The sequence below is a fragment of the Citrus clementina genome, unplaced genomic scaffold (assembly GCF_000493195.1).
Source record: "Citrus clementina cultivar Clemenules unplaced genomic scaffold, Citrus_clementina_v1.0 scaffold_2, whole genome shotgun sequence".
Lineage (NCBI taxonomy): Eukaryota > Viridiplantae > Streptophyta > Magnoliopsida > Sapindales > Rutaceae > Citrus > Citrus x clementina.
In genome coordinates this window covers 30656174-30670559 of record NW_006262688.1, presented here as the reverse complement: position 1 = coordinate 30670559, position 14386 = coordinate 30656174, and the positions used below count along the sequence as shown (strand labels likewise).

At 34.3% G+C, this 14386-nt stretch overlaps 2 protein-coding genes across 6 annotated transcripts in view; both read left to right on the top strand.

Annotated features, from left to right (window-relative positions):
• The first annotated feature begins 408 nt into the window (after positions 1 to 408).
• LOC18051900 (transforming growth factor-beta receptor-associated protein 1) lies at positions 409 to 10600 on the top strand. Of its 4 annotated transcripts, none has more exons than XR_002907039.1 (14): positions 410 to 1854; positions 1964 to 2239; positions 2822 to 3018; positions 3175 to 3316; positions 4051 to 4323; positions 4639 to 4711; positions 5123 to 5171; positions 5818 to 6103; positions 6600 to 6655; positions 6985 to 7053; positions 7187 to 7298; positions 8563 to 8652; positions 9738 to 9904; positions 10221 to 10600. XR_002907039.1 is itself a non-coding variant. In XM_006448706.2 (14 exons), the coding sequence occupies exons 1-14, from the start codon at positions 748 to 750 to the stop codon at positions 10311 to 10313; spliced, it is 2994 nt and encodes a 997-aa protein (XP_006448769.1). In that variant the 5' UTR covers positions 411 to 747; the 3' UTR covers positions 10314 to 10600. The 4 variants fall into 4 exon arrangements, 3 of the variants coding, with proteins under 3 accessions (XP_024045926.1, XP_024045925.1, XP_006448769.1); XM_006448706.2 differs by having other exon boundaries at positions 411 to 1854; positions 9734 to 9904; XM_024190158.1 differs by lacking the exons at positions 9738 to 9904; positions 10221 to 10600 and adding an exon at positions 8842 to 9718 and having other exon boundaries at positions 409 to 1854.
• A 1304-nt stretch (positions 10601 to 11904) lies between these two features.
• LOC18051898 (cyclin-T1-5) overlaps positions 11905 to 14386 on the top strand; it is a 7943-nt gene continuing 5461 nt past the window's right edge. Inside the window, exons 1-2 of one of the 2 annotated variants that reach the window (XM_024190278.1) lie at positions 11905 to 12015; positions 12630 to 12946. In XM_024190278.1, coding sequence (XP_024046046.1) covers positions 12719 to 12946 — 228 coding nt within the window. In that variant the 5' untranslated portion in view covers positions 11905 to 12015; positions 12630 to 12718. Of the gene's footprint in view, positions 12016 to 12629; positions 12949 to 14386 lie in introns of those variants that run through there. The other variant, XM_006448704.2, reaches the window with a different exon arrangement.

Genomic DNA, 14386 nt, shown 5'->3' with positions numbered 1-14386 from the left:
CAACTCACTATTAGCCAATCAGTAATTTTTAAAAAGCAGGCCAAAAAATAAAGTTAAGATTCAAAATTTTAATTTTGTGGGTGATTTTAAAAAAGAAATTTATCAGTTAATACAAATAAAGTTATGTCCAATTGTCCATTAACCTCAAATAATAAGTAACTATTAATCATTATGTAATTATTTATCTATTTGTTAAATTAAATGATTAGTGATGATTAAAACATTCAAATCTGGGTTCACGACAGCGTGTTTATTAGTACTGCTGTAAAAATTCATAGCATCGTAGAAAAATTTAATAAATAAATAGCAAGTAAATTACCAATAAAAAATATTAATCTGTTTTTTTTTTAAAAAAAATGTAGGTTGTGTCAATTGCGACGCACATTGCACAATGAGACAATCCAATCCTATCCCTAATCTTCACTGTTTTATGAACCCTCCTCCAATTCGAATATAAAAAAGCTGTGCACTTGTGCTTTCGCAGTCAAAATTCGAAATCGTTTTGAGATTCTTTGGAAATGTTTTCCAAAACCCAAATAGAATAGAATTGTAAAAACTCTCTCTTTCTCTCTCAGGTTAAGTGCTGCAAATAGCACCTCGTTTCCAACGTAAGCTAGAAGGTAATCTTGTCGTCGTGTGTTTACTGGTAGTTGAAAGAAGAAGAAAAAGCATCATCTCATCGTTCGTCTAAATCAAAATTCAATGGCGTCATCTTCGAATTCCTAGGACTATTCATTAGCATCTTCGATGGCTGAGTCCCGACCCAAATCTCGGACAGTGGTCGAGCCACTATCCCAATTCGATCTCTCCCACTACTCCCGCTCTTCACCAATCCGATCTCTTTCAATTTCCCCAATCTCCGATTGCCAAGTCCTAATTTACATCGGCACTCAATCTGGATCCCTCATTCTTCTCTCATTAGACCCAACAGCCGCCACTACCCTCCATGTTCCCAATACGACACCGTCTCAGCAACACGTTTCATTTTTGAAAACCGTTTTAGTGACTGACTCGCCAGTGGAATCAATATTTTTGCTGGATGATGTTGGCAAGGTTTTGCTGCTGTTTTGTGATCATTGTTTGTTTTTAACTGATTCTCTGTTGACGCAGCCTTTGAAGAAACTTGGTTTCTTGAAAGGAATTAGTGTTATTGCTAAGAGAATAAGAACAAGTAACTCGGAGAGTACTAATTTATTGGAAAATAATTCTGTCAGTAGTTTAGCTAATGCCAGCACGAGTACTGGTCAGCGTTTGTTGCAGAAATTCGGTAGTGGGATTAAGGCGAATGGAGTTAAAGTCAAAGAAGAGGAGCAACACTGTCGAGGTGATAATGTTTTTGCAGTTATTATTGGGAAAAGGTTGGTGTTGATCGAGCTTGTTAATGGCTCGTTTGTAATTTTGAAAGAGATTCAGTGTATGGATGGAGTTAAGACTATGGTGTGGCTCAATGATTCTATAATTGTTGGTACTGTTAGTGGGTATAGTTTGTTTTCTTGTGTTACGGGTCAAAGTGGTGTGATTTTTACATTACCAGATGTGTCATGCCCACCAATGCTAAAATTGTTGTCGAAAGAGCAGAAAGTGTTGTTGTTGGTGGACAATGTTGGGGTGTTTGTTGATGCACATGGCCAGCCAGTTGGTGGGAGCTTGGTGTTTAGGAAGAGTCCAGATGCTGTTGGGGAATTATCAATGTATGTTGTGGTTCTGAGGGGTGGGAAGATGGAACTGTATCATAAGAAATCAGGTATTTGTGTCCAAGCTGTTACTTTTGGTGGAGAAGGAGGTGGGCAGTGTATTGCCGCAGATGAGGAATGTGGGGCTGGGAAACTTCTTGTTGTGGCAACACCTACGAAGGTATGTTGTTAGACATATCTAAGCTTGAGTATTATCACTTTTGCTATGCCTGTGTACCTATTTTAAGTTGAAATAACTTGGTGCCTGGTTTCATATTGAATATTTTCAGGTTATTTGCTATCAGAAAGTGCCTTCTGAAGAGCAAATCAAAGATCTGCTGAGAAAGAAGGATTTTAAGGAAGCCATATCCTTGGCAGAGGAGCTTGACTGTGAAGGTGAAATGGCAAAGGAAATGCTTTCCTTCGTTCATGCTCAAATTGGATTCCTCTTACTTTTTGATTTGCATTTTGAGGAAGCGGTAGATCATTTTCTGCATTCAGAAACAATGCAACCTTCTGAAGTATTTCCTTTTATAATGCGAGACCCTAATCGCTGGTCACTGCTGGTATGTTTTGGTATGCGTGTTCTTGTAATTGTTCCTTTCGTACTTTGACTAGTGGTCCTTATGGATTTGCTGGATGCATTGTCATTACTTTGTATTAACTCTTCCCACTTGGATATGTTAACTACGAGCTTTATTCTTAGTAGAAGTGAAATTTGGACAAGTGTAAATGGCTTTTAGTTTTTGGGAAATGTGGTTCCTGACAGAAATAATGTTTCCAACGTCATATCTTTGGTTTATTCTTATGTTTCCCTTACCTTCTGATTATAATAACTCACTATAGAGGCTGTCAACTAAGCAGCTATGCTCTACAAAACAATCAAATTTCCTCAGCTTCCCATTGAAGTTTAACAAAAAAATTCAAATGTTGGCATATTTCAAAAAGTAACAAAGATTTTTCCCCCCGTATAATTTATTTTTGGGCCCAGTACTTCACTCTGTAATGCACATCCTGTATTAGAACCACTTCCTTCATGACTTTTTGACCCTGCATGCCATTCTTGTTATGCACTTGCTTGTGCTGCATTTGTTAATCTGTGTGGGGTAACTTTTTGGAAGTCATAGAGCTTGGACTCATCGTTGCAGGTTCCTAGAAACCGCTACTGGGGCTTGCATCCACCCCCCGTGCCTGTCGAGGATGTTGTAGATAATGGGCTGATGGCTATCCAAAGAGCTATTTTCCTCAGAAAAGCAGGTGTAGAAACTGCAGTCGATGATGGTTTTCTATCAAATCCTCCAAGTAGAGCTGAGTTACTGGAGTTAGCAATTAGAAACATCACCAGGTATCCACAAATTTCGTGGTGCAGTATAATTTTAGATGAAGTGATCAAATGTTTTAGCAATTGCATTTTCTTTGTTTTAAGCAGTATTCATGTAGTAATGGCTTGTGACTATATCATGTTTAAGTACCACTTCTTCTCTTTCTCTATCCTTTACAGGTATCTAGAGGTTTCTCGCAAGAAAGAGTTAACCATTTTGGTGAAGGAGGGGGTTGACACACTGTTAATGTATCTTTATAGAGCCTTGAATTGTGTGCATGATATGGAGAATTTAGCATCTTCAGAAAATAGCTGTATTGTGGTATGCTCCTCTTTCCTTTTTGCTTATTTGAGCCAAAAGTCATACCTTTATCCTATTGTATTACGTTTTGACAATCTTTCAAGCCTGGGCCGTGAGAGTGATTAATTACTGTCATTAATGACTGATAGATGCATAAAATTAAATTAACTAACAATTTTGGAATGATAAATGTAAAAATAAAAGGGAATTGAGTTAGTCAAATGAGAAAAACATTGTGGAATGATAAACCAAGTAGTTCATGATCTCTGCCAACCAATGCTGATTTTGTGCTTGCCCCGTAGCTTTTATTAAGTCTCTAGATTCTGTGAAAGAGTGGGTCTTTGGTTAACTAAAAAATTCGAAGAACAAAAATTTAGTTCTATAAAATTTACTGAATTCTGCTCTCTAGATGAAGTCTTAAGACTTTGGTTAGCAGTTCAACTGCTTGATAATGAAGGGTTGAACATAGGTGCAAGTATTTCATTAAATGAGAGTCCTGTGATATTATTATCCAGAAAGTGGATATTCATGGGTTTTGACAGTTGGGAGCATCCAAGTTATTTTGGATTTGAAACCATTGTACCCTTAATAGTGTATATTTAACATAAAATTAGTTGTATAGGCCTCAAGTCAAACCACACTGTGAATGTTGGTAAAAAAAATGGAATCTTAGTATTCCAATGCGTTGAAAACAGAGAGGCCGTTTTCAGGGGCTTGCTTGAAGGATGACCGTAGAACTTGCATGGGCAGTGCAGGAGGAGTTAGAAACTTTATTGGATGAGTCTGGGCATCTTCGGACGCTTGCCTTCCTGTATGCAAGTAAAGGAATGAGCTCAAAGGCTCTTGCTATCTGGCGCGTGTTAGCCAGAAACTATTCATCTGGCCTCTGGAAAGACCCTGCTGTGGAGAATGACTTGCTTGATGGCTGTGCAGATGTTATGTCTGGCAGGGAGGTTGCTGCAACCGAGGCTTCGAAGATTCTTGAGGAGTCATCTGATGAGGATTTAATTTTGCAACATCTTGGATGGGTATGTGCCATTTCTAGCTGAATTTGTTTTTTAAAATAGAAACTTTAGTGTATTACTTGCTCTATGCCCATTTGCTGGTCTACCCTTGGAATTCCTAGTTTTTATGGTAACTTATCTAATTTCTATTGTAAGCACTTTTGATTGCATTGAGTTCTACTACTGCAATGTTCATAGCTAATATGTGCTTTGACATTTCTTCTACATGGAGAAATATTTTGAGCTATAGCAGAGTGGGAAGGTAGACATATATGGGATACAATGTGTAGATTTTTATCATTTGTTTATTGAATTAATACGTTTGTGATATCTTTCTAGATTGCAGATATAAACGCGGTGCTGGCAGTCAAAGTTTTGACATCAGAGAAAAGAATAAATCAGCTTTCACCAGGTAGGCCTTGTGCCTTCTATAATGTTTACTTCTATTGAATTTCACCCATATTTGCAAGTTTTCTTAGGCTTGTGACAGCTGGGTTTTTTTGGGGTTCAAGTCTCCTGGTACATGTTAAGATTCTTGTCTCATAATATTTAGCTTTCTTAGTAGTGCTTTTAGTGACTTAAACACCGGCATGTCAATGTATAATGTCAGACTTCAAAAAGTATGTATGTAGACTGATACTGGACCTTTTTCTAAAGCTGGAGATGTCAATTTTGGATGAGCATGGTGCTTTGGCTATTTTCATGGCAATGCTTGGCTAAATTCTGTAAATTGTAATTACTATGCTGTGTGCTGAATTTTATTGTGTCTGTGTATTGCTCTCAGATGGTGATCACCTACTTATTCTTTAGTCTCTTTTTGTAGATAAAGTTGTTGCAGCAATTGATTCAAAAAAGGTTGAAATTCTCCTAAGGTACTGCATATTACTGCTTTACGTTATTGAAGTTCTGGACTTCTTTTTGTCTTTGTAAAGTATTTGAGAAAATTTATATAAGCATGTTTACATAGAGTTCATAGAATTACTTAGATCACTGCATTATTTGCCTAACTCATTAAATTGCAATTATATCAGCTGTTTACCATTCGTGAATTCTTCGGCTCTCTTCCTGCCACATTTTATGTCCCAGCAATGCATTTGATGCAAACCCTGGAGATCTGTGTTTGATGCAAACCCTGGAGATCTATTGGATATTGAATAATTTTCTGTTAAGAATTCTACAATTAACAGTCTTCTTCCATTTTTCTTTTTTGGATAATCTAAGTGCCCATTCATAGAGTTGGCGCAGGAGCTTGTGGCCATAAACTTGGTAGCACATAGTTGATTTTTATACTGCTCCACTGTGCCTATAGTTTGCATGCAATTATACTTGTTTTTCCAAGTTCCGATTGAAGTCCTGATTTGAGAGATCAGACATTCTTGAAAATTTTAACTCATTTTCCTGGTACGCTGACCAGCAAAATCTTTTGTTCTATCGGAGTTCCTCTGAGACCCTTTTTCCACCATAGTTGATGTGGTCTTTGTAATGTGGATCTCGCCCTAAGCTTTCTCACATGTGCAGATATCTGCAGTGGTTGATTGAAGATCAAGACTCTGATGACACACAGTTCCATACATTATATGCTCTCTCTCTTGCAAAGTCGGCAATTGAAGCATTTAAAGAAGAAAGTGGCTCAAAAGCCTTTGGTACTCAAATGGGAGAAACAAGAAGTTCTGGTTACGGGAAGAACTCAATCTTTCAATGTCCTGTACGGGAAAGATTGCAGATATTTTTACAGTCTTCAGACTTGTATGATCCAGAAGACGTCCTTGACTTAATTGAAGGATCCGAATTATGGTTGGAAAAGGTCTGATCAATTGAAATTACTATTTATTGTTTCTTGATAAGAAAAAAAAAATTTGTTTGGGAGAAAGGAAGTAGACAGTGGACCAGAAGTCTGCAATAAGAAAATCAATACAGCTAGAAAAACCAAAAGGAATAACTGGCACTTAACAACACCTTGCCAGCTTTTCTTCTAAAACAGACATCCAATGGAATATCCTTGAATTGAATTGAGGCTCGCTTGGCGACATCCAAAGGGAAGAAAATGATTCTTGTCCAAAAAAATTCAGCATCCTCCTCCCTGGCTTCAGAAAATGTTCTTCTATTCCTTTGCAACCAAATAACCAAGAAAATTACAAAACACCATAAAAGAAGAAGAAAATATTTTTACAAGTAAAGGATTCTGCTCCTTTCAGTATTCATGGCTGGATATGTTGATCATTTCATTCTTGAGGGCAACTGGTAGTGTTAACATGGTATTTTGCACTAACACTAATGTAATTTTTTATTTTATTTGACAGGCTATTCTATACAGAAAATTAGGACAAGAGACATTGGTTCTCCAAATTTTAGCCTTGTAAGATTCTAGTCATTTTTTTTAATACTAATGGTAGAAACTATTGAGTACTACATGTTAGTAAGATCTTTTGATTTATGTTTTAACTGTTTAACCTATTCCTGAGTGAAATATAATCTCTGTTTTTCTAGAAACTCCTTTTATCGATCTTTATTATCTCCATATTTTACTTTACTCATGACCTGTTGTGGGATAGAAGGTGCTTTCCTAATATGATGTCCACACGTGCATGTATATAAAAGCAGTTCGTTATCTTCAACTATGTATTTTTGATATGGATGAAAAGCAATCTTTTTGATATTTACTGATGGTGTGCGCTGCCCTTTCAGGAAGTTGGAGGACAGTGAAGCTGCAGAACAATATTGTGCTGAGATTGGAAGACCGGATGCCTATATGCAGTTAGTTTCTTCTATTTCTCTTTGACTTATTTTCTTTTTCCTTTTCCTCCTTTCTCTCTTAACTATAACTCCAATGCCTCTTTAATATCCCTTTTGCCTATAGCTTTGACCTGTTATGACGTTGTTGCCTCAGGTTGCTTGATATGTATTTAGATTCACAGGACGGTAAGGAGCCTATGTTCAAGGCTGCTGTTCGCCTTTTACACAATCATGGAGAGTCGTTGGATCCCTTGCAAGTTTTAGAGGTATATCAAAATTTTCTTCCCCTTCTGATGCTGCTAAGTTTGAATAGTATGCTCTGATTTTGTGAACTTTATGCATGGCTTTGACAGTAGGCAAGACTAATTTTGATAATTTAAGAGAGATTTCTCTTCTAAAGAAAGATGGACACAGTTCTAAGATATTTGACCTGAATGTTTTAAACTATTGTGCATACCTTTTCTTCAAGGAAAGTTATATATGAATATTTTACAGTCAGTTTCTTAAATGAGCTTGTCTCAATCTTCTGTTGGCACAAAATGAAAGCAATTGAATATGGCAGTTGAAAAGATAATAATAATTGTTTCATTGCTGCTACAGATTATAATGACATAATCCCCACAATGGGGAACATAGTGATGAGTGATATGTAAATAAACACATAAATCCTATGAGTGTAAGAGATTATTCCACCACTGGATAGAAATTCTAGATTTGAAACTTTGATAGGATCACTGTATCATTCAAGGATGTGGAGTTGATTACTTAGGTAACCTTTTTTTTTTTTTATGTGAAATTTGAACGGCTCTGAATGTTACTGAAATATGAATGGGTCTGAATGCATATGTTAGAATAATAGGTGTGTTTTCTAATTTTTGACGTTCGAATATAAGAGGTAAGTTGTTTGTTTTTATAAATTCAAAATATCTTAAATCTAATATTTTTACACTTATGACCTTGAGAGTATTATATATACTTAAAGTTTAAATAAGTATATATTTATAATGTTTTCAACTACAATAGTTTTTATATGTTATAAATATTTATAAGGTAAGCATTTGATATTTAATTTTTGAAAAATAATTTTGATAACATTATTTTTTACAGTTTAACATAATATTTAAACATAGAAATTTTTTTATAATAATAAAAGAGTTTGTTTAAAATTGAAATTGAATGTATGTCAAGTATTTAATACCAAATAAGATTTGAAATCAAGGGAAATTTTAATATGACATCTAATAGATATAAAGGAAATAAATACATTTAATGAGGGTATTTGTGCGGAAAAAAATTGATTTTCCATTCAAACATTTCGTCATTCAGATAAAAGTTGGGAAATTTTACTTTTTCTATTAAGATAAAGATGTTTTAGAATAAGACTTCAGATACAAGAACAAACAAGCCAAAATATTAAAACTTCTTCAATTAAGCAAAATTAAGACTTCAGCTATAAAAACAAACAACCCCTTATTCTTATTTTGTTTCCTTCAATATTCTTGCTGAGTTACCTGAGATTCTATGTTGCAGACATTGTCTCCTGATATGCCGCTTCAACTTGCGTCGGATACAATCTTGAGGATGTTAAGAGCTCGACTTCACCATCACCGCCAAGGACAAGTAAGCCTTTTTAACTTAAAAAAGAGGAAAACTTCTCTAGAAACTTCTTCCTAAATGAATCTTCTTTTCTTCTTTAAATCAGAAGTTTTGTTGGTGGACGTTTTACCCTACTGACTTCATATATTAATTACGTCATGAAACTCAAATTAATTCATTTTCTGCCTCTGCCTTCTTAATTGCCCCTTTCAGCTTATGTTGTTTGGCATCTTCCTCGCTCAAAACAAAAAAAAAAGGTTATGTTTTTCATTTCACTTTCTTTCCCTGTAGTTGTTAATTTTCTGCCATAATCCATTATAACTTCCTCTTTTCCCGCTACAAAATGTGCCTATTTCTTTCTTGCCAAATCACCTACAAGAGAGCTAAGACTATACACTTCCATTACATCTTGGGCTTTTGGCTCTCTTCCTTTTCTAAAAGCAAAAATATTCTCCACCAATAAAGTCTTACAAGAGACTGGAGCTACCCAATGAATATTAGCTGCACCATATGGTTGAGCCCATGAACAGCTGCACCACATAGCTGCAAAATCACAATGAATAAAAAAATGGTTGCTGGTTTCTTCATTCTTTCTACACATAACACACCTAGGGGAAAGACACATTCTAGAATTTCTCCTCGGAATCTTCTCTCTGGTATCAATTATTCCAAGAGCTATTGTCCAAGCAAAAGTTTGGACTTTAGGAGGAACATTAAGACTATCCTAGATTTATTAAAATCACTATTAGAATTGTCTTCTACCAATCCAGAGAGTATGGCTTGCAAGAGAACTGCCAGAGTCCAGAGACATCTAACTTTCAAAATCAATCATCACGTTTACTCTATCAAAGGAAAAAGAATCCATCAAAGCTATAAGGGCTGAGTGCTCTTGAATTTCTACATCATTCAAATTTCTCCTCAAACTTGATTTTAGTAACATATAGCTATTTATCGATATCAAAGCATTGTGAATCCTCTCTCTCTCTCTCTCTCTCTCTCTCTCTCTCTCTCTCTCTCTCTCTCTTCCTTCTCTGAAACGGTATGAATCCTTTCTTACCTTGCCTTTATTGGCTAAATTGAATGACAATTTGATTACTTTTTCCAGATAGTGCATAATCTATCCCGAGCTGTAGACATTGATGCAAGATTGGCAAGATTAGAGGAAAGATCACGACATGTGCAAATTAATGACGAGAGTCTCTGTGATTCTTGTCATGCCCGCCTTGGAACAAAACTATTTGCAATGTACCCTGATGATACTATTGTCTGTTATAAGGTGTGCTGTTGCTGTTTTATTTATCCCTCTCTTTTTACTTCTCATCCTTTTCAAGTTTGCATCAGCAAAAATGGTTTTGTTGTTTCTGACGCTATCAGTTTGCTAAAGGGACTGAAGTGAAGAACTGCATTTTGGAATCTAACATTATCATTAGTTGAAAGACCCTTAACATAAAGTATCTCATTATGTTGCCTCCTTTGAAAGTCAATTTTTCAAGCTACTGTAGCTGTAGGGGTTGGTAAATATTTCCATTCGAGAAAATTGTTGACTTACATTCTGGATTGAGACCAAAAAAGTTCATTTGTTATCTGTGCAGTGTTATCGTAGACAAGGTGAATCCACTTCCATCACCGGTCGCGACTTTAAGAAAGATGTCTTAATCAAACCAGGTTGGCTTGTGACCAGATAAGTTAGAGAAACTGTGTATTGAATGGAAGTTCCAAGCTGAGTTTGCAAGTCTTCAACTTGGTTCTCTACTTTCCAGCTCTGGTAAGGGAAGAATTTTGGCAAAAACTGAAGCTTTTTGACGATCTCGGTTTGCCTTGATCTGTATTATGTAATTTAGTTCTGATCAATGCTTATAATCAGGAACTTTTGTACATTACCTAAGGGAATGCATCAGTGAGCCATTTTGATGTACACATTCTTGTTGAGCATGGCTTCCAAATTGTTAATAAATGAGTGTTTTTGTAATAATTCATGTTTTCTGTTATTTGTTATTATTTTAAATTACTCTTGTTTAGTTAATTTCTTAAATTATATATTAAAAAAAAATTATCAAGCTGTTGCTCTTTCAATGATGTTGTATTGACTCTAATTTTGAATTTTGTTACGGCATCTTGTTAAAATCATTGTTTATAAAGAACACAAATGACAAATCTAATGGTTGACAGACGAAGGGCTTGTTTGTTTTTTTAACTTAATGATTTAATTTTAATTAATTAAGTCATTAATTCTTTTTATTTTTTTAATTTAATGAAGATTTTTAACAATTAAGTTATTAAATTATTAAGTTAATTTTTTTTTATCTTTTTACTTAATCTAACAAGTTTGAATGCTATCATTAAAAGATATTTTTGAAAATATTTTTATTTAATTAATTAATTATTATTATAATTAATTAAAATTTAATAATTAATATTATTATAATTAATTAAAATTTAATAATTAATATTATTACCCATTTGTATATAATTTGTAATAATATATAGTGACAGACTATTATTATTTTTATCTTTTTATTTTGTTCAAATTAGTATTATTTATTTTCATAATTTTTTATGAATATTTTTCATATAAAAACATCGCAAACTATAATAAAATTCATTAACATATATGATATAAAATATTAAAGAGTTGTACTCAATTAAATATGATTTATGTTATAATAATTTATTACCTTATATATATTCTTTGAGATATTTATTATTTGTTTAACATTATAATTTATAAGTGTATAAATGTAAAAATATTAGTCTCCATATTTTTTAAGTTAATATTTATTTTTCGCTATTCAGACAAAAAAATAAATATATTATTAAAATTCTGACATTCAGCTCTATTTAAAATTTAGACTAATTCAAGTTTATTAAGATTTCAAACAAAAAAGCAAACACCATCGAAATTTAATTGTTGGATTTTTAGCAAATTTGTTCTATACTAATCAAAATTTTGAGGAAGTAAATATAAAATTATAATCGGTAACATAAAATCTTAAAGTGGAATATCGAATGAATGCCTATAATTAATTGTATTAAAAAAATGCCATTTGATTTTTGGTCTGATAAATATAATCTAAAAGACCATAATACTTTATCCAAAAAAAATTTACCATAAATACATATTGGCAAAGACAAGAGTTAATAAATTATTATATAAAAAAAAAATAGCGACTTTTTTTTTATATAAAAAATTAGCGACTTGCTTTTTCCTTGAAGAACGCTAGTTGAAACAAGAAACGACATCGTTTCTGGGAGGTTAAATATCATAGGCAGCACACGCCCTCTCTCTTTTTCGTCTCCGTCGAGCGGTCCATCTTCTCTTTTAATAAAGAAGCCCAGAAGAAGAGATTTTGACAGTCTTCAGAGATCGCCGCCGCCGTCAAGCTAAAGGTGCTTTTCCTTTATTCTGTTTCTGTCTAGGTTCTTCTCTCTCCCCAAAAAATTTCTCCTTTTACCCGTTTGTTTCATGATAAAAATATGGTTAAATTTCAGAATAAATCCGTTTCAATTTACGAGTATTTTGGTTTTAAAGGATTCTGATGCGAAATTCCAGTGAGATCACTGGAGGTTTCTTTTTTTTAAAATAATTATCGCGAATTTACTTGAGATTAGTCGTTTCTAAGAGTTTTTTTTTTTTTTTTGTAGTTATTTGAAGTAGGTTTTAGTAAAACTATTATAAGTTATCGAAATTCCGAAGGGAGGTATTAGATATTTCGTATGAATTATCGTTAAGTGGAATTATGATGGACAAATTATATAAATTTATGTATTTTAGGGCTCATGAAGGGGAAATTAGGGCACTCATGTTTTGGGAAAGTAGTTATCGAACTTAAACGGTGTAGTTTTGGGAATTTTAATGGATGGTGAGAGTAATTATTTATAATGCTTATTAGTGCTTTTCTCATGGGCTGGGATCCAAATATCATTATCTTTATGATTGCTTGAATTCATCTTGCAATGCTGGTGATCCTTTTCCTCCTTTTTTTTTTTTTGGGTTTTTGCAGAATAGTCTACTGGTGATGAATTGACAAGTACCTGTACCTGATATTGTATTCGAATATTGGGGGCTGTGTCATTGTATTGTTAGATACAAATGGCTGGGTTGTTGCCTGGGGAGTCCTCACATCATGGAACATCTGATAGTGGGCCATCTAGTAGAAATTCTCAAGAGAAGCCAGAGGAAGTGGCTCGTTGGTATTTTTCAAGGAGAGAAATAGAAGATAGTTCTCCATCTAGAAGAGATGGCATTGACTTGAAGAAGGAGACATATTTGCGCAAATCATACTGTACGTTTTTGCAGGATTTGGGCATGAGGCTGAAAGTGTAAGTGATTCTTGTAAAGAAATCAGCTTTCTTATTATTTTGCACTGTTTTGTTGGTTGCCTTGGCTTTCTCTTATGTCCTTATTCTATTACCATATGTCATTATGTTATTTGGTACATTATGCCATGATTGGGCATTATTTTTTGTTTTCATCAAATGGTTGCTTTTCATGGTGCCATATGATAGGTCAGTACCAGATCTTCATGCATTTAGAATTATAGTTGCCTGAATTAAGTTTCAATTTACATTCAAGATCTCCCTGTGTTTGTGTCCATATCATTATTTGAGTTGTTGAACAAAGGTTTTTGAAAACATTGGGAGCTTCTTCTGCTTGAATGGGGACATCCCACTTTTTAAGTGGCTGTGGCATATGGCTCATGTCTCATGAGGATCAATCCCACTGTCTGCTGATCCATGCAATATGCTGTACAGTGGAACGGTCTGTTCTTCTTGTGAAATATTTGAGTTCAGGTCTCCAGTGTGATGACATAAGATGTTTACATGCTATATTAGCTGACTCTTTTACTAATTGCACCCTGACTACATTTTGTAAAATTTCTTAAAAGATGCTACGCCTTCAAGACGGTATTATTTTTTCTAAGGTAATACACAACCAAAAGATATTTCTATTTGAAAATACCACCTCAAGTAGCATATGTGTGTCCAAAGTATTATTTGTGCATAGCACAGAGAAGTTTTAGTTTTTGCTTACTTGGTGGACAGTTGGTCCACTTCTCTGTATTGATTCTTTATCATTAATACAATTTTGAGTTTTTTATTTAAAAAAAAGGGCATTATTTGTGGATAGTTATCATTGTCAGACATTGAACTTTAAACTACAGCCTCTAGAAATTTTTTTGAGATAAAGCATTTGTGTTGCCCCGCAATAGATGGCCATAAGTTTGCAAATAATTATCCAAGTGAAACTGGAATTTAGGGGCTGAAGACAGGGCCCTGAACCTTCCTACACATGTTCCTCCCAAATGATTCATTTAGCAACTAAATTAAGGGGGAGGGCTGGCGGGAAGACTCCTGCTTGGCTAAGGCAGGCGTTGGAAGCATCACTTAATTGAAAGGCTATGGCTCTGTTAATTGATCATAGAAACTACACTAAAGACTCCTAGGGATGTTATTGTACTTGTTTATCATGACAGCACTATTTCCTCTATGGAATTGGACTACCAGAGATCTCCTTCTCTATTGCGATTGCTTCTGCTTAAGCAAGTTGGAAGGTTAAGTTATTGGTTATCAAATTCCCCAGCTACAAAGCCTGTGGTTTAAACCATATTAGGCTAAAGAGGAAAATATAGGCTAAACTAGGATATCTCTTGCTGTATTATTTTCGGTGCAATGATGATGATACCAGAAGCATATTTTCTTTGGCATTGTCTTTTTGCTCGTAGGGTGCACCTTTAAATTTTTGGGTTCACTAGTCAGG

Excerpts from the sequence above, each read along its gene's own strand:
- LOC18051900 (XM_024190157.1), top strand. The coding sequence starts at position 748 with ATGGCTGAGTCCCGACCCAAATCTCGGACAGTGGTCGAGCCACTATCC. Across the intron at positions 1,855-1,963 it reads TTGTGGCAACACCTACGAAG|GTTATTTGCTATCAGAAAGT; the intron begins GTATGTTGTTAG and ends GAATATTTTCAG. Across the intron at positions 2,240-2,821 it reads CTAATCGCTGGTCACTGCTG|GTTCCTAGAAACCGCTACTG; the intron begins GTATGTTTTGGT and ends TCATCGTTGCAG.